Here is a 19878-nt window from a genome sequence, read left to right as displayed (position 1 = left end):
TCTGTGCTAATTCCACCAAGGATTTAACTTCCTCCAGATGCTCGAATGCTGGAGTGTCTTCTGTTTCCTCTGGATCGGAGTTTTCATCAATGGGTAAATGTACTGCTGAGGATGTATGAGTCGTTTTGCCGACATGAACCCATGTCCGCCCTAGATATCTGGGATCTTCCCTGATGATGTGGAATTTGGTTTCAGTCCAAGTAGAGTCGATCTTTATCTTGAGGATGATAAAACCGTATGCTTCTCTGGAGATTCCTTCATGATCTCTGACCAAAACAGGAGCGTGAGTTTCTTCTTGGCGAGTGATGCCCGCATCCCTGAGAGTCTTCAAAGAAATGATGTTGATGGATGTGCCAACATCGATTAGCACTCTTCTGAATTCATTTCCCTTTAGATGCATTGTGATGAGCAGTCCCCAGTCATACATCTGTTTTTCAGTGACTGGAGGTTCAGGGAGTGCCTCTTGAATCACTAATCGTTTCCCTGGAACAATGTGGTTCAATGCGGAAAACATATCATCTCTTTGAGCTTTTGAAAAGTACAACAATTCAGAGACATGATCAATCAAGGATTGAACTTCTTCTTTGACCGGCTGCTCCGCGAGTGTAAATGTTCTGATTGGGGGAGGATTTTTGTGTACTCTTTTAGTCCCCAGTTCTCCTGAATCAGTATTTTATTTGAAGATTCGCTTCAAAGTTCTGCAATCACTTGTTGGATGACTGACAGATCTATGGAAACGGTAGTAGCGCGGATTCTCCATTTGTTCCTCAGTTGGCTCCCTTTTAACAGGTGGTAGTTGGATTGCACCATCTTGAACCAGACCTCCAGTAGATCGATCACTTCTTCAATGGAAAAAGGGAAGTCAGGCGCTTCCTGATCATTTTTTTGATGCTGAACCGGTGGTTGTGCATTTCTGGCCTGATTGTCCTTTCTTGGCGCTTTTGGGGAATGGGACGCCGAAGGAGCATTCTTATGTTTTTGTTCTTCAGCTTTTATCTTTCTCCCTTCAGCAACATTCATGGAAGTATCAACATTGTACTGCTTGTTGATTAAACGCCTGGTGGTGCTGTTTCGAGTGTCTCTCGGCTCTTCTATTTTGACAGTTTTTGTTCTTTCTAGCAAGGCAGGAGCAGTAGTTGCTGATCGCTTGGCCGCTTCATGAAGTTCTGAGAAGGTCTGAAACAGGAGATTTTCCAGCAAATCTCTGTAGACTGGGATCATCCCGTTGATGCACAAATCCACCATTTGTTTTTCAGTGACATTGGGATCATGGCAATCCAAAGCCTGGATTCTGAACCTCTTCACATATTCGTTGGGATTTTCAGTGTTCTTCTGTGCCATCCTTCCTAAGTTAGAAAGAGTAATCTTCTCAGAGACGAAGAAGTATTTCCTGTAGAAGGTGTTAACTATTTCTCCCCAGTTAGCGATGCTTCCAGGTGCAATATTGTTGTACCAGGTATATGCTCGGCCTGTCAGAGATTTTGAGAATTCTTTCAGACGAACAACATGATTGTTTTCGTGCTCTCCCAATGCCTCTAGGAATCGAGAAACATGTTCCCGAGCATTCCCAGTTCCATTGTACAGTGTGAACATTGAAGATGTATAGCCTTTTGGGAGAGGGGTTCTTTGTGTAGAAACCGGGTACGGAGTTTGATGATGGTGAACAATGGGTGTAGTGTTTTTCCCACGGTTCTCCAAGAAGCGTTCCAGCTCTTCACGAATGATGAAACTGGCAGGTTCTCCTGACGTTTTTTTCTCCGTGGCTTTCTGAACTTCATTATAGTCGACTGCATGAACTGGGACAACTTCTGGATCATCAGTTGAAGATGGTTCTTTGCCCTTTCCCTTCTCTTGATATTTTTTCTGACATCTTGTCGGTGAGAGTTTTGAGATAATTGCATAGATCCTTCTATGTTTCATCCATGTCAGTCTGATTTTTGGCAAGAGTCTCTTGCACCTTCATTAGATCAGCTATGGTAGGTGGATTCTCTTTGACTTCCTCGGGAAGTCGGCCGAAGAGAGGATGATTTTTGTTATTGGTGTGAGGAGGAGTAGTATCACCACCATCATTGTTGGAGGAGGGAATGGTTTCCGGAATGTCCTCATTGTTATCGTTGTTGCTAGTGCTAGCATCGTTTGAATTTGTAACCAACCCAGACCTAAGACCATCCATTTCGTGAGAATGTGAGATTGAAACCGAGAGATTAATCTCCCACTGTGGCCTCCAATGTGTAGATGGGGAAAAAATATTCGCTGGTTTTTTAGGGAAGTGAAGACATGAGCGTGTTGTCGAGACTCCTCAACCGATAAAACTGTTTAACCTCACACATATGCACTGCAAAAGGAGTGCTTAGATTCGAGAGATCAATCTGTAGGACTCCGGCCTAAACCAAGTCAATGGCCGTTTCAGAGTCAATTCGGTCTCAAAGAAGGAGATGGGTTGATCTGTAAGAGGGAAGCTGGGAATTGTGTGGGATCAGTGATTGATCAAGGATTGTGGATGTGTTGAAGGTTTTTCCAAATTTTGGTGAAATGATGAGTTCGAATAAGTTATGATAGATTGACGAATTCTTGAGAGTGGTTAATCGAGATATTCTGTGTAGACAATTATTGATTTCTAATGATGTCCTTCAATCATGGATTCAGAGACTTATTTATATTTCCAAAATAGTAAAGACCTTGATCCCTGTAAGTGTGACGGTTTCTTGAGTGAAAGAGTGGGGAAGCAGGAAATCGTGGTGAAACCAATTCCATGTCGTGTGGAGACTCGATTAACCATCCACCCACTACTTTGATAACTCCTTCAACCGTTTGCACGACTTACTCATATTTCTCATTGTGGATGAATCCACGTGTTGTAGGCCTCCAGACCAAAACCCTAATTGATATCCCCCAATGTGACGTGATTGATGTATCATGAATCGTGGAGTCTGCATAACAGACGTGTATTAACTAGTCAATTGTTGACTGATTAGGCAGTGAGTCTAGATTTTGTTGAATTGAGCATGAGTGATAAATTCTCATAGATTCATGGATTGAACATGCGTAGATCTTTTGAATGATGTTGACATTGCGCCATAAATTATAAATTCGATGATGAATTACTGATAAACTACTGAATGTTGATAGCCAGATCAGTATTTGAGCAACTGAGAAAGTATTGCTCATTTTAGTAAATTACTGATAATTTACTGAATATTGATAGACCGAGCAAGTATTGCTCAATTAGACAAACTATTTATCGGTGACGTGACCCAAATAAATTAATTAAAATATTGGTAAACTACCAAATATTATATGATTAATCCAGATGTTTGATTGCTGAATCAACATAAATTTATTAGTGTTTGAATCTTGCTCAGAATGATGATTTGTGGAGCATTTATTCGAAACCCTAATTTTTGATCAATTGTTCGTCAATTGATGAATCGCTGAAAATAAGTCATGAGTGATAGAAGGACCGACCATATGGAATGATGGATATCCATATGACATCCAAGTTCTCGAGTGAGCATGCACCAGGGTCCTTAGTTGGCTGGTTGGTGAAAGAATAATAATTAAACGACGGTTTCATCATTTATTGAAATAGTGCTCGTTTCAGCATTAGGTGATAAAACCTAATCATGAAAAAGTGAGGGACTGAACAAGAGGGCATGAGACCGGATCTTGGTGGTCGTGGGACCAGCTGGTGGTCGTTTGAACAAACTCCAGGTTGGTTGAAAAGAATTTGGACCCAATATGAACAATTGAGAAATTTAGGTCAAAATTGTGAAAATATGTGGGACCGGATTTGTGCAAGCCTTAGGGATGATCCTAGTCGGTCAAGGAAGCATTCCCTTGTCACCATAATGTCCATGTCTCAGTCCTAAGAGTTTCAGTATTTTCTGACGCGCATTTGAGCAACATGTTGAATTTTCAGAAGAGTTTGATCTTGACTGAAATTCTTGATTTTTGCTCGAATGAGCATGTATGCTCATTTGATCAATATTTTGTAAATATTAAAATAAGGATATTTTAAAATTTAATATTGTCGTGAGAATCTAGCCGGTCGTGTGACCATGTCGGCTTTTGGCTCTTTCATGATTTGAGCAATATTTGAGAAAATATGAAAAAACCATGATTTTTGCCCAAACTGAGGAATTTCATGAGATGGGGAAAATAATAATTATGAAAGACTAGGGATTGCAAGGTGTGGGACCGGCCACGGCCAGGGAATGTCGGGCCGGTTAGGTTGCCCTGTCTCGCAACTCCTTTCCCTATTATATATTATTATTTTTCATGAAACCGTGAAACTGTGGAGAAACCATGAGTTTTGTTGAAACGGAGGAGTTTCATGAGATTAGGGAAATAATAATTATGGAATACTAGGGATTGCAAGGTGTAGGACCGGCCATGGCTTGGGCATGGCCGGCCGGCAAGGTTGTCCGGTCCCGCAACACCTTTTCCTATTTTATATTATTATTTCTCATGAAACCATGAAAATATGGAGAAACCGTGAGTTTTGCTCAAACAAAGAAAGTTTCTAGAAGGGTGCTCGATCGTGCATCATTGACGAGTACACTTGCACCATTTTATGGGGCTTACTCAGTGCTGGTCCAGATGCCCGGTTGTTGAATAATTATTATCAATTTATGAAATTCAGTGGAGAATAATTCATGAAACTGAGAGATAAAGATGAGTATTTATTTATTATCAATTCATAGGATCAACCGTGGATTCGACCATGAATTCGGAATAATAAATAAGCATGACCATTCCATGGGATCATGGATTTGACCATGGATCAGAATAACAAGATTATATATTACATTTCATGAGATCAGCCGTGGATTCGATCATGAAATCGGAGTATGAGATAAGATAGTTGTATATTGCTATTTCATGAGATAAAGTCGTGGATTCGATCATGAAATCGGAGCAATGAGATAAGATAGTTGTTTATTGCCATTTCATGAAATCAAGACGTGGATTCGATCATGAAATCGGAGCAATGAAATAAAACAGATTATCTTCTAGGAATTGACGAATGTCATGGTAGAACTAATCTATTGCAGAAAGGGTATTATCCAGTTAAAGCGTCGTACACATTCTGAAAGGTGCATAGTCAGCGAGCAACGAGTGTTGCCGACAACTTGAAGGCGTTAATGGTCTCAATCTTACAGAGAACAACCTGAGTCTATACACGGTCTCTCTACATAGTCAGGGAACAGTGAGTGTCACCGACGTCCTGAAGCCGTTGAATTATCAATCATACAGAGAACATCCCAATTATGTTATTCTACATAGAGAAACATATTCATCATGGCTTATAAAATATGAATCGTCACATGCCTGAAAGCCGTGTCAGAAACATGTAGTATCATGATTTTACGGTTTTGACCTTTGTTGAAAATCCACCATCTACAAGCACGTTTCTTTTCCGACAAAAACAGTTCTCTTCGAAGTTTTTCACATTCTAATTTCTTAGAATTTAGATAATTTGTACGATCTTTAAGAAGACAGTCACTGGTTCGGTAACCAATATAATATCCTTGAAAAACCTTCCTCAATTTCTTGTTCTCACGACAAAGAGGAGTCATAAAACTAAGAAAATCCGAAGTTCCCAGTTTTTCATTTTTCAAAAGATCCAGTAATTTAGAGTATTCTGAGATATCCTCTTCTACTCATTGTTCAAAATCTGAGTCATCATCATCAGAAATTTCATCTAACTCTTCTTGTAGACGTATTTTCCAGTCGTCATTGGTTTCTACATTATTAACAAGATTAACTTATCTCGTAGAATCTCTAGAGATGATTTCTTCAGATATTGAATCGTATATGCCATCATAAAGTGTTAATTCAAAACTCCTGATGTCTTGCTTTACGTTAACTAAATCATTCATTAGATTCAATTCTTATAGGTTGGATCGCACTAAACACAGATTGTTAGATCTTTTCGTATTTGCCTGCTCTGATACCAATTGAAAAGGCGAGGGTACCCAAATATAACTCAAGCTAAAAATTTTCCTACCTATAAGTCCTTTCTCCGAAAATGATTGTCTATGGACTGAGTCGAGACAATACAACTAATCAGTTCACACTTCGTGTGATCGTCTATGGGTACGATATCGAGATAATACAACAACGAAGTATGTTACTTAATAAAAAGGTTCGGACTTAACCAAACACAATAAGATTCACTTATCAAGTAAATAGGAATTAAAGTTTGTGTAATTTACTTTAATTATAATAAACAATTATAATGCGGAAATATGAAGTAAATAACACAACAAGATGTTTTTAACGAGGAAACTGCAAATGCAGAAAAACCGCGGGACCTTGTCCTGAATTGAATACTCTCAGGATTAATCCGCTACACAAAATTACACCTAACTTCGTATAATTGAGACCAAGCAACTAAACCTATAGTTCACCTAGTTTCGTCTGTATTCCCACGCCTCCAACTTATAAATATGTCACGTACTTGGAACAATTCCTTTGGTTCGGATTCCAAATAGTAAAGGAACAACAAATCTGTTTGGTATCAACTCTATTCAACCAAGTGATATGAGTCGGACAAAGGCTCTTCTGTTTATCATAACATAAACTCATTCGTCAGGTCCTTAGATCTAACAATTACCGAAGTAATCGTTTCAGATTAATCCAACAACACTATTAATCCAAAGAATTTTGTTGATGCCGATCTACTCATTAATCAATCCAATATATCACAAGGATAAACCGATTGTTAATTGGATCCTCTTTTACCGAAACAAGTATTGTGCACACCAAAGATTATGAACCTATAAATCAGAAATCTTTAATATCTTCTTCGTCTTCAAATCTTCTTAGATCTTCAATAATAACCTACATACAATCACTTGAATCTCTTGTGATCAATCACGCACAGGACGGAGTCTGTTAACAATGGATTATCACAAGATCGTCTTTAGAACTAACAACATTCTAAAGATCCCTGTCGAAACTCTAAACTAGTTTGAGTGAATCTTATATCAGAAGAGAAGATTCTCAAGCATAAACAAACTAGGTGCAATCAAAGTTCAACCACCGTTAGTCAATCAAATTAATGAAAACATAAGATAAACCGAAATTATCTAGTTTCTCACCATTAGTACACGCTAGAGCTTCTCAATCCCAAATAAGACTTTAAACTGAGCGGCCGTAAGAGATTTCGCCTAATTAGGTCACTCTCCTCTCCGAATAGGCGTCTACACCAGTAACAACACAACAAAGAGGAAGCTTGTTGTTACGAATGATTAGTTTGCTAGAAAGGAAAACTTCAAGTATTTATAGACAAGTTTGGACACCAAGGAATTTCCAAAACCGAAAATATTCTCAGGATATTCATTAAAGCACAAATTCGGTTTTCATAATTCCTGGAAATGCTCTGTCCAAAAATAATGATCGAAATCTCTCGGAAAATCTCTAATTAGTAAATGCACATTACTAATTTTTATTTCCCTACAAAATGAAATTAATAACCTTAACTAAAAGATTCTTAACTTATTTATGTTTCGATCCTGGGATTCTCTTCCCCTAGATATTAAGGAATAACTTTGAAAAATTAGAGAAATAAACATTCATAGCACGTGTTCAAAGTATGTCGACATCCTTACTTTGTAAGTTCTTTTTCACCTTTACAACCTTGAAACCGATTTGCCACACTTCCAAACAAGTTTAGAATTGGTTCATCTAACTTTCAAGAACTATGCGATTGATCAAATAACATTCAATCACAATCATGGGTTAAACGGTTCTACCAAAACAAGTTTCGGTTCTACCTTCCATGTGAGTATTGTGCATAGCCACACTAGCTTTCCAAAATTCGGTTGACTAGGTACTAGGATCGGTTCCTACATATATATGGTGTCTAACTTGTATGTGTTGCACATGTCCATAGGATTAGTTCCCCTTTGCCTAAAAACGTGTTGCACATGTTCATAGGATCGGTTCCCCTTTCTGCTATAAACCTTGTTGCACCTCATACAAGGATCGGTTCCCCTTTGTGATATACTGCACCTCTTACTAGGATCGGTTCCCCTTTCCCATATTTGGTCAGACATAAAATCACAAACCCGATCATACCATTTCAGGTGATTACTTAAGATCGGTTTCACTAATAAAAGTCATATTAATACATAAGTCAGGCCTTTGTGAATAATTCTACCAAGAACACAACAAGTCGTGATCGGTTATACTCAATCACACAAATTGGTTGTTCATAAGATATGCAATGAATAACAAAACCAATAACGCCTGGCGATTTCCTTTTTCGATTCACAAACAAGTTTATGAACTTACTTCCTTAGAACGCATGTAAAACATTGTTCCCTAGGATGAAATCCTCACCTTATACCCATACATAATCACAATAGCATTCAAATGATTATGGCGATGTCTTATCTACAAAGTTTAATGGTTAAGCAATAAACCTCGTATTGTATTCCTTAATACTATGTCTATCTAGAGTTCAAATATGCTTCGTAGTTTTGTTTTCAATATGCACGACTTGAAAGATACGTTAGGGAATGAAACAGTTCAAGTTAAATATCACTAACCTCAACTAGAAGGATGATTGTTGTCGTTGTAGCTCCTTGCTTCTTCACATCTTCAAGTCTTCGCAATACTTGTAATGTCTCATTATCCTAATACTTTCAAGCTAACCTATACGAAGTTGATTCTAGTACATAATCAGACGACTCTTAACATGAGTTTTGATTCACTAAAATATGACAACCAAACTTGACATACTAACGCTTGGTGGGTTCAACCGAGCAATGCTCTAACAGAATCTATTTCCCATAAAATATTTAGGAGATATTCATTACTTCTTAGGACTGGAAGTTAAGAGATCTTCAACAATAATGACAATTTTCCAAACCAAGTACACACTGGATTTACTAACTAAGCATCATATGGAGGGTGTTAAACCTTGTTAGACTCCCATTGTAGCTTCTGCAAAATTGACATCCACATATGGTGAATTACTTGAGAATCCTTCTGAATACAGAAGCTTAGTTGGCTGTTTACATTAGCTCACTTGGACAAAACCTGAGATATCTTATGCAGTAAATCGGGTATGTCAATTCATGCAAAATCCAAAAATTTCTTATTTTACAGATGCAAAAATAATTTTAAAATATCTAAATGGCACTATTTCTCATGGATTACACTTCAGTAAAGGTAGTTCATTTTTATTGGGTTTTTCTGATGTTGTCTGGGCTGGTAACATTGAGGAGAGAAGATCAACATGGGGTTATTATATTTATCTAGGACCAAATCCAATTTTATGGTCTTCTAAGAAGCAAACAAGAGTAGCCAGGTCTTCTACAGAAGCTGAATACAGGACCCTTACGCACAATGTAGCTGAAATTGTATGGATTTGTTATCTCTTACATGATTTATTCTTTTCCTTAGTTACCTTCCATACCTATGTTAGGTTGTGACAACATCATTTCTATATCTCTAGCATCAAATCCAGTTCAACACTCCACATTCACTATCACTTCATTGGAGAGCTGGTTCAGACCAAGGCTTTGGATGTTTTATGTATCTACTCTTGAACAAATAGCTGATATTTTCACTAAGGCATTGCATGGTCCAAAATTTTACTGCTTAAAGGACAAGTTCAAGATTCCTCTCCCATGAGCTTAAGGGAGGGTGTTAGCATATCAAGTTATGAAGCGATGTAGGATAACAGAAACTGTGGTGAAAGATAAGATTTGAACATGTTTTCCCTTTTATGGTTTACATGTGTACATCGCACGTGTTTAACTCTATTTAGTTTTATCGGTTATATCTGTTTAAATAGTTGTTGACAACTTTATCTTTTATAATTGATTTTAATCATTTTTCTATAATAAACCAGAGCATCTTTGATCACCATTGATTTGTTATCAGAATTTTTTACCAATCTAATCATATATCATGCCATCTTCGCCGTGTTAGATGATACATGATTAGAATATAAACAAATTATGTTCAATGAAGGCGATTTTAATCTTTTCCAACCTTCACGAAGAGGCGATTTTACGCGTTGCCTTGAAGTCGTAGTAGTTTGTACAGGTTGATGTGATATTAAGATCCTTTTGTTTCTCTATCTTTTGTTGATTTAGCGCTTTTTCTCAGCATTACTGGTATGCCTGCTCTCTCTTTTTTGGCCGGGCTTGCAAGTGAACTACACTTGTACTTACCCTTTGGTTTCCTTTAATAATCGTGAGAATCTAAAACAAGAAAAGATGGAAAAAAGAACAGGGGTCTAAAGTGTACTGCACTGGCACAATAATAGCACAATACAGGGAACCATGCTAAAATTTGAGCAGTAAACGACTTGACACATCAAAACACAAGAAGATGCATGTTTCGTGTGCTTTAATGTGCAAGTTTTTTTTCAGCACATAATTGTCGCATCACATAACACGGCACATTCCAACAAGATAGAACATGTTATATTTCATGTATCTATATATATGACAAAATTATCAGCATTCTACCCAATTTACCATTTAATTATAGCTATCTTGACAGATTTCTTTGGTTTTGTGAAATCGTCTTTTCCAATGTTCATTTGATAATGCTCATTATCTTGTAAAGTCAGTGTGGCATTCTAGCATCTAATTCAGGAAAATTTTATTATAATTAAATTCATCGTATTATTGTGCAAATAATAATTATTTTCGAAATCAGATATGTGTCCTGTCGTGTTGATACACTTTACACCTCTAAATATACGAATAGATCTAAATGAACCGAGAGACTCAAACCGGATAAAAATCCTCCCCTCACATGGGGACGGGTCCGAACACTGTTGGAATTAGCAGGGGATATTTTTGGGCCCCACAATTCAAAAACCGTAAGAGGTAGTTTTGCCGTTGTTTGAGACTCTCGGTTCTTATAGAATTTTTGAAAAATGACAACCAAGAATTAGTATAAATAAATAAAAATCCCTCCCACCGATAAATCAATAAAAGAGAGGCGTAAGGTGAAATATCAGTTTAACCCAATAATACTTTTATTTATTTATTTTTAATGAGGCCGACTTATTTAGGCGATAATAATAATAAGTTCCTTGCTGCTACAAATGGGAACATAGTCTGATAACAAGTTCTCAAACAACAATCGACACTACCAGCTAAGTCAAGCATAGTGCTGCCTGTTGCCACTTGCCATATATCTTCTTCCCATCGTTGAGCATAATTAATTCGGTACGCGACAGTTCAATCGTATCTGACCACCATTTCCAGTCAAGACACCGATTTTACCCATTTTCACCATTGCAGCTATCAACTTGTTACTCCAAAGAAAAGGGTCCTGAGCATTCTGGATCACCTGAGCAAGTGTAGATTGGTTTGTCAACAGCGTCTGGTCCGATGTAAACAGTCCACGGTTGTTTAAAACATCAGCGAAATATCCCACATCGGCCACGTTTGGACTACCGGGATTCATTGGTACGACTAGATTAGGATCATTGTTAGCTTGTGGACAACTTAGCTTAAGTTGGGCGGCATAAGTTGCGTCTACACTTGGATCTTGGTTTACAGTTGCATTGAAGCTATAGAGTCTGTTACGGAACGAAGTACAATGAGACCGGCCAATGGTATGAGTGCCTGACAGTGTCACCATTTCTTCTAGTGTCAGTCCTTTGTTGGCGAAATTTTGAGCAAGTTGAGCCACATTAAATGTTGGAGGGGGCAAATCTATTGTTTCCGAGGCTAATGAAACCGTGCCATCTTTTCTCCCCGCTGGGACACCGTATCCTATTCCTCCTGTCTGTACATGCAAAAGAAAGCTATAAATATAAACCCGAAGTGTTCAGAAATGCACATATATACGGTAATGTTCGTATTTTTCTTATGTGCATGCATGCATACAAGGGTGATCAACTATATGTTCTCAATACTTCCTCCTTTGCCACGGTTGCATTTAGATCAAATTAAAACAAACTGAGACTCTTTCTTTTCTGTTTAGTTTTTGTTTCGTTCTTTCGTTTTTTGTTTTTTTAGGAGAATTATTGGTGTGCCTTAAAGATATCGGGGATTCTTAGGGATGTGCCTTTTAAAGTTCGTCTTGGGGGAATTTTGGTTCCGGTAGTGCTTGGTTTGTTGTAAGCACTTGGTTTTTTTTTCTTCTTTCTTTTTTCGCTTGCTTAAAGTAAGCTCTTTAATGATAATTTTTTACCTTTGCCAATTAAAAAAAAAAAACCCTCGTAGCTCTAGCAGGAGATCCCTGGAAATATTGTTACTTCAGACACAGAAATATGAATGAGCCTATCTTAGAATGAATCCTTCTTCTTGTATACTTACTATTAGAAGACTGTCTCTTGCTGCAAATGCAAGTATATCAGCACAAGAAACCACTCCAGGGCATGCTGCTTCGAGTGCGTTTTTTATAGTGTCCACGACTTCAAAACCTCGTAGACTTGGGAAATTTGCAGGGGAATCTTTCTCAGCCGTGTTTCCTGTAGTCGAGTCAATGAGAACCGAGCCCTCACAACCCTATAAAGTCACCAAAAAACAAACAAACAATTTTAAGTTAATGTTAATTAACTGATTGACGATTAATATTGCTCTAGTGATCAAGCTCCCATAAATTAAATTAAACAGAAGCTAGCTAGTGATTGAATTGATTTAGCTCACCCTAACAAAACAATCATGAAAATGGAGTCTCACTAAACCTGCAGCAATACCATTATTTGCCTGAAAAGCATTGAAGACTTCATTCCCAATAATAAACTCAGCTGGAGGACAAGTGCTCTGGTAGAACCCAACTTGAAGTTGAGCTTCTACATTACTTAGATAACAAGTTAATAAGACCAAACCAATAAAACCTATGATCATATTGTTTGAACCCATGTTTTCTTTTGAAGTGCTTTGCGTTCAAATCTAGCTAGTACTTTTGATACTTCAAGATATCATCAACTTAGTTCGGTATTTATAACCCAAATAAAATGTAATTTAGATTATATTTTAATCACCGGATGATTTTTTATATATTAATATTTAAATTATTCAATGGCGGCAAGTTATCTAAATGAGCATATATGATCCAACATTGATTTTAGAATTCACAAGATTAGGATGCTAACAAGAAAATTAACAGTTATCATATGATCTTATTCTTGGCGAAATTAATTAAGATTAGGATGCTAACAAGAAAATTCTCCAATTTAGCTTAATATTTGTTAGCTATGGTGTTCTTAGAATTTGGTTAAACATGAACAAGAACAAGAACATATCTTAAACGTGATTTCGATATCGCAAACTATTTTTCGACAACGAGATTGGTATTTTGACTAATGTAAAAATGTATATACTATTATGATCATCTTAACGTGTATCTTGTATTTTCGGCCGTGACGACAGTTTTGATATGCACTGAACCTTGACCCTAGCTAATTGTGCGATATTTGAATCCGAGTATGCGGCTGGGTGAGATTACTTATGTTAAATGTTTCTATCATTGTGTCATACATAGGGTATACGATTACGAGCGTGGTTGATAATTCTCCAAATGCAAACTATAAACTTTTATAAATTTGAAACTACTAAGTATTTTATATTTTGATTTGTACGTACATAGGAAGAGAAATTCGTTGATTGGACGTAATTATCGCCTTCCTATCATATAATTAATCCAGTGACTGGAGGCATGATAATACGCAATTATCGCCTCTCTCTGATCATATTCTAATGTGTCGTGTTATGATGATCATCTGTAGTATGCGTAAATTATTCATTCAAATAATCAAGTAGAGGGTTACTGTTAGCCAATGTACTAGTCATGTAAATTTGCTGATTTAACTCGCACATAATAATCCTAAACTTGTCGATCAAAAAGTCAGGTAAGATCGTCATTACTAGCCCGCTTCTCTCGTAATTTACAGACTGGGTGAAAGGTTTGTGTTATCTTCCTTGAATGGAAAATCGAATATGAACAGACTATGTTCAAAGGAGAGAACCTATGAACATATATTCGGCCTTTGATCTTGTCCAACCGTCGGCATTTTTTATTTTAAGGTCAGATAGTGCAGGGCCGTAACCCATATCAGACCTTTAGATAGTACAGAGACATATTAATAATAATAATAATAATAGTATTAATATGGTTTCTGACAAAATGTCTCTGCTGTGGTTAAAAGCTGAACAAAGCTCTCTTCGTAGAGTTTCTAACCCTGAGAATATTTAGGCTAATAAATTTTTTTAAGAAAATTTAGACCAATAGGAAATAAAAATTTCTGGCCCCATCATAAAATAACTTTTTAAGTAAAAGAAACATAATACCTTTAAGTAAAAAAATAAATAATCTTACCTGTCCTACCAAGAAATAATTCCTTGAATAAAAAGGAATACCTTAAGTAAAAAAATCTTACCTCACTGTTAAGGTAGTTTTTTTTTCTTTCAACCTGTTTATTTCATTTTGTTTAAATTGTTAATTACATTGTAACAACGTTCTTAGTTGGCATCCGAGCAACAAGCTGGGCGCCAACCCCTTTTTGAATAGCAACACCCAATCCATGGAAAATAAAACTACCTAGACCACTACCAGCATCATGACTAACTAAACAGTTCTTCAAACGCTTGAAAAAGAAAACAATGTCTTCACTGAGTTCCCCTAAGGTGGTGAACGCCAAAACTCCCAAAACATAATCATGCGAATCACATTCACTCAAATATTTAGAACGTTTGGGCGCAATTTCTTTAGAAATAGCCTGCCCCGGAATGAAAGAACGGACTCCATCACCAGTAAAAGGTGAAACACCTGTGACATCCATGCAAACATCTTGGCCGTTTTCCCAGTTGAGAACAAGGATATCCGCTGGGTGTAAATCCTTGCCAGATTCTGAAGAAAAACCCAAAGAGACCTCTTTGCGTGCAGGAACACCATCTTTGTAGCAAATACTCGCAATAACATCCCGAACTAAATCATGACGAAACTTCAACCCCACTTCATTAGCACAATGTAATGCATGGTCTCCAAAAATATCCATAGATCTATTACAACAAGAGCACAAACCATCTTCAACAAACAAAGGGATGCCGAGGCGATAACAAACAACTTCTCTAAACTGTCTGGGGCCAAGGCACTGATTCAACCCATTGATAGGACATCTAAGAGGTAGTCTTGAGCATGTTTGATCTGATTGCATTTCCACAGAATGGAATCTCTTGCAGACAAGGTAAATTGGACAGGGATATGCTTCTTAACTGCATCAAAATAAGTGACTGCCAGAGAATGCATGGAGGGGGGGGGGGGCAGTGTCATCGACGCGGTAAGAAGAAGGCAAACCACATACCTGAATAAATTTCTGAAGAGCCAACTGATAGGCAGTCATGTTATCCGCTAAGAAAGAGCTACCAAGTATTGTCTTCCGCACTGAAGTAGTCTGACTCTGGGAGGCGAGATAACAGTAGGAACGGGTGTCGGCCATAGTATAAACACCAAGTCCCCCATCTTTGATAGGAAGAGTGGCCAGTCTTTGTTGCAAAGGCCCAAAACCAGGCCCATCTCCCGTGATTAGAAGCCTCAAATATCTGAATAAGTGGTCATCAAAGAGGTCAGAGGCCAGGTGTAGAGCTTCTGGATTGGTGGTGCGCACTGCAAAGTATAACCTGGATACACCAACACAGTTGCGGAGTAACAACAACTCACTTTGAGGATCCTTGAGCTTTTTGATAGAGGACATAAGCTGGATAGTCTTGTTCACCCTATTAAGCACCATGTCGCTCATGAAGTCCAAATCCAAACTCACGGGACCACCCAGCAGCTTAACTCCCTTGCTAGGCCGTCCAATATCGGGGGGAAAAACACCTACCTCAATGCTGCGTGGATCAAGCGTGGTACAAAAAAACTTAGTCTTCTTGATATTGAGATGTAAGCCCCTACTTGGTCCTTGAGATTCTATAATACTCGAAGCTCTGGCAACCTCCATCGTGTCACCAATGATAGTGCCATCATCCAGGTACCAAGCGTGCAAATCCAGCTGACAGCGAGAAGCAATAGATTTTACAAGGGGGTGAAGTGTCAGAGCAAACAAAAGGGGACCAAGCGGATCACCTTGTTGAACACCGAGCGCAGAGGAAAAGATGTGTTGGTCATAATAAAGTTTAGCAGGCCTTGCATAACAAAATTCTACCCAGCGAGAAATACCTGGGCAGTGAAGCCGGACCTCCCGAATAAGACAAGACCTGCTTACCATGTTGAACGCATTCGAAAAGTCAATAAGAAACATTGATATCTTGTTCGATTGCCCTTTCAATTCCAACAAACCATTGACAGCATGAAGTACACTTTCACCTCCTACCGGCACACCCACACCAAATTGAAAATCCCCCAAGTAAGATAACATGTCCTTGCCAACTGAAAAGGCAGCCACCTTGGAGACCAAGCGTCGCCAAATAGTACCTACCGCGATAGGCCGAAGACCACCTCCAGGTTTGAGAAGAGGAGTAAGGGGTGCACTAGAAATTAGCTCACCCAAAGCCTTGGGACACTTACCTGCCGACAAAAGGTTGATCACCCCTGTAATCGAAACCACCAACTCATCCGTAACTGCCACCGCTGCACCACTCAGCGCATCGACTAGATGTTGTGCGCGTATCCCATCACGACCATAAGACGTACCTTTAGGAAAACCCTTGATGGCCCCAAAAACAACCCTTGGCTCAACCATGACAGGATCACCAGCAACAACATCGTCTGGAATGAAAGGTGAAGGAGCTTCAAGGTGTTTAGAATGTAGTTCATCCAAGGTTTGCACGCTGCAAGGAGCAACCCCATTCGAGGACAAAACTCGAATAGCTGCAGCAAAATGTCCCTACTCTATCTTTCTCCGGAAAGCACTTAAATTTGACGCTTCAGGTCTCTTCTTTTTACTGTCGATTGGCTGAGTGTTGTTGGCATGGCTGACGCAATAACTTGGAAATAAGAGTGTAGCATCCTGATGGTTCCTTCCAAGTCAGGAGTGCCTGTTGGATGGCAGCTACTTGCAAGCGCTTCCTGTTGGAAGATTTCTCTTCAACTGATCGCTTGGGCCTATACAACAATAACGTGCATATGGGAAACAACAGCAAGCGTATCCTGTTTATTAAAATATCTCTAACTATGTTTCTTCTACACTTGATGATCCGAATTATCTGGTCTGAAAATTTCAAATGAAATCCATTCTTATAAGTTCAGATCACTATGTTTCCTTGATGGTTCTATTCCCTTAGAACGTCCACAATGGAGCGATCAAAACCAAAGAGCAAAAACTAAAAAATACCAATTTTTTTAGCTTATAGTCGGTGTTAAACACAGGGGGTGACGAGCAAATTATACTCAAACGCACGTATAAGCTACGCATAAAACGGAACGAACATATAATATGCGTCTCACTCACAGGCGAAGATTACATCTACGCCTGAACCGGACGCAGAATATAACTTCGCCTGTCAACTGGCGAATTCTATATATCCGTTTGGAGTCAAACGTACTCAATACTACGCCTGATAAATAGACGTTAATTTAAACAATGCCCCACCAGGCGAAGATTTTGAGCCCGTCCGTCACAGGTTACACTTATGCCCCATTATAAAGCTGCACACTATCAGTCGTTTGTGTGTCGAGAATCAAAAGAACATTGTGTGAATTTATCCGACGGAATCTACAAAGTTCTAGTCTCTTCCCGTCTTTCTTTTTCTACTATTGTTGTTCTTTCTCCTACTTTTCTTTCTCCTCACGAAACAAAAACATCAAAGCCAACCCAAACAGGAAAACAAAAAGGCGACTATTGTCGATAAAATGAAAAGGAAAAGTTTCTTCCCCTTTGAACGGTCACAAAATCATCTTAAGTTCTTAACGTTCGGAAAATACTCAAACAGAGGTATAATATATGCTCAAACCAGGACCAGGCGTACATATAAACATCGTTTGATGTTCAGGCGGACTTTTTAAGTACGCCTGATGGGATGTTAATTTAAACTTCGCCTGACTCAAACACACTTTAAAAGTTCGCCCGTCAACAGGCGATTCTTATGCTTACGACCCATTAGACGGAGTTTATATACTCACTCCACTCGAACGGACATTTAATCTGCGCTTGTATTTCAAGCGTAGTTTATACCTCTATCCTACTCCAAACGAACTTTTAATCTGCGCCAGTTATCGAACGCACTTTTAAACCCCGCTCGACTAAATATAGTTTTGGTCCGGAATTTAGACCAAATATATTTCTGAATTTTAGTTTTACTCCGGATTTTTGGTTTTACTCAGTACCATTGTGATTGGTTTCTAGACCAAATTTTTGGTTTTAGTCTTACATTGTAGATGCTCTTACCCCCTCCAACTATACTTATTTACAATATTGAACAGCCGAATCCAGATTTTTCTCTTTGGAGAAAGTGGGATCGATTTGTGATTAGCTGTCTCAATGTAACTTTTAGCTCCTCTGTTTCAAAGGATATCCTTGATCAGACTACATCTAAGCAGGTTTGGGATTATCTTTCTAAAAGTTTTTCTAATCAATTTATTTCTAGAAAATCTGTGCTACATAATCAATTGTTTACATGAAAAGGGGGTCTGATTCTGTTAGTGAATGCTTACAAAAAATCAAGGAGATTTCAGACTCTTTATCTGTTATTGGAGAGAGGGTGAATGACTATGATTTGGTTATGCATATTTTAAATGGATTGGTTCGTGAATATGATAATTTTGTTATCTCAGTTCAAATTCATGATGTTGATCTATCTTTTGATGAACTAAAATCACGTCTCATCCAATTGGATGAAGAACCAATATACTGAAACCACTGTGGCTCTTGAAAATCTCACGTCTTCCGCATTTTTCACTATAAAGACTTTCCATCAGAATAATCCTGGTTCATCTTCACCTTTTGTGAAACCTGATTACACAGACTGTGTTTGTCAAATATATAAAAAGACAGGACACTCAGCATACATTTGTCCCTATAGATATGCCAAACCAAATGGTCCTATAGCAAAGGGTAACAAGCCTCAAGTACATATCTCTATTCAAATCCATGTTTCATCATCAATACCATCTCATAGTGTACATTGGATATCTGATTCTGCTGCCACTAGTCATATGACTAACACAGACACAGTCCTTCAAAACCCCTTACCTTATATTAGTCTAGAAAAAGTTCTAGTGGGTGATAAGAAACTGTTACCAATTCAGATGGTGGGTGACTCAGTTCTACAGACATTTGACTCACGAATTGCTCTAAAGGATTTCTTGTTTTTTCCTGAGTTGAAGCAGAATTCGGTCTATGTGGGAAAGATGACCAGTGAAAATTAATGATCTGTGGAATTTTCCCCATGGGGTTAATCCATTAAATATTTAAACACACAACAAGTGATATCTGAGGGTCCAAAAGATGGTAAGCTCTATCATATGGTCTCTACTCATGTTGTTACTCCTCAAGCTCATGTTACTCTTCAAAGGACCTTTATTATTTGGCACAAGAGACTAGACCATCCGACCAATAATATTCTTCATAAACTTAACTCAACCTCTCTCATACAAATTACAGAAGATGACTCTAGTGCTCTATGTCACTCTTGTCAGATTGGGAAAAACAAGAGGATGCCATTCTATTCTAAAAGAAAATCAACTGCCCTTCTATAACTCACTCACTGTAACATTTAGGTACCGTCTCCAATATTATTCACTTTGGGATTCAGGTACTTATTTCTTTTCATTGATGATTTTAGTAAATATCAGTGGATCTTTCCTATGAAAAGTAGAGATGAAAGTATTACATGTTTTAAACATTTTAAAACTGCGAATGAGAATATGTTAATTCTCTACAAAAATCAAGTCCTTTGAATGTGATGAGGCTTATGAGCTTGTCAAAGGGGATTTTAGAAATTTTCTTGATGC

General features: G+C 38.1%; 1 protein-coding gene across 1 annotated transcript; it reads right to left on the bottom strand.

Moving 5' to 3' along the window:
• Positions 1-10987: 10987 nt before the first annotated feature.
• LOC113306874 (peroxidase 5-like) lies at positions 10988-12889 on the bottom strand. Its single transcript, XM_026555800.1, has 3 exons — positions 12636-12889; positions 12303-12494; positions 10988-11769 (listed from the first exon to the last, which is right to left on the bottom strand). Exons 1-3 carry the CDS (start codon positions 12849-12851, stop codon positions 11197-11199), a joined length of 981 nt encoding a protein of 326 aa, XP_026411585.1. The 5' UTR covers positions 12852-12889; the 3' UTR covers positions 10988-11196.
• Positions 12890-19878: the final 6989 nt, after the last annotated feature.

Source organism: Papaver somniferum, chromosome 8 (genome assembly GCF_003573695.1).
Source record: "Papaver somniferum cultivar HN1 chromosome 8, ASM357369v1, whole genome shotgun sequence".
Taxonomy (NCBI): Eukaryota; Viridiplantae; Streptophyta; class Magnoliopsida; order Ranunculales; family Papaveraceae; genus Papaver; species Papaver somniferum.
Note: the sequence above shows the minus strand (reverse complement) of the source record. Positions and strands in the feature narration are given on the sequence as shown.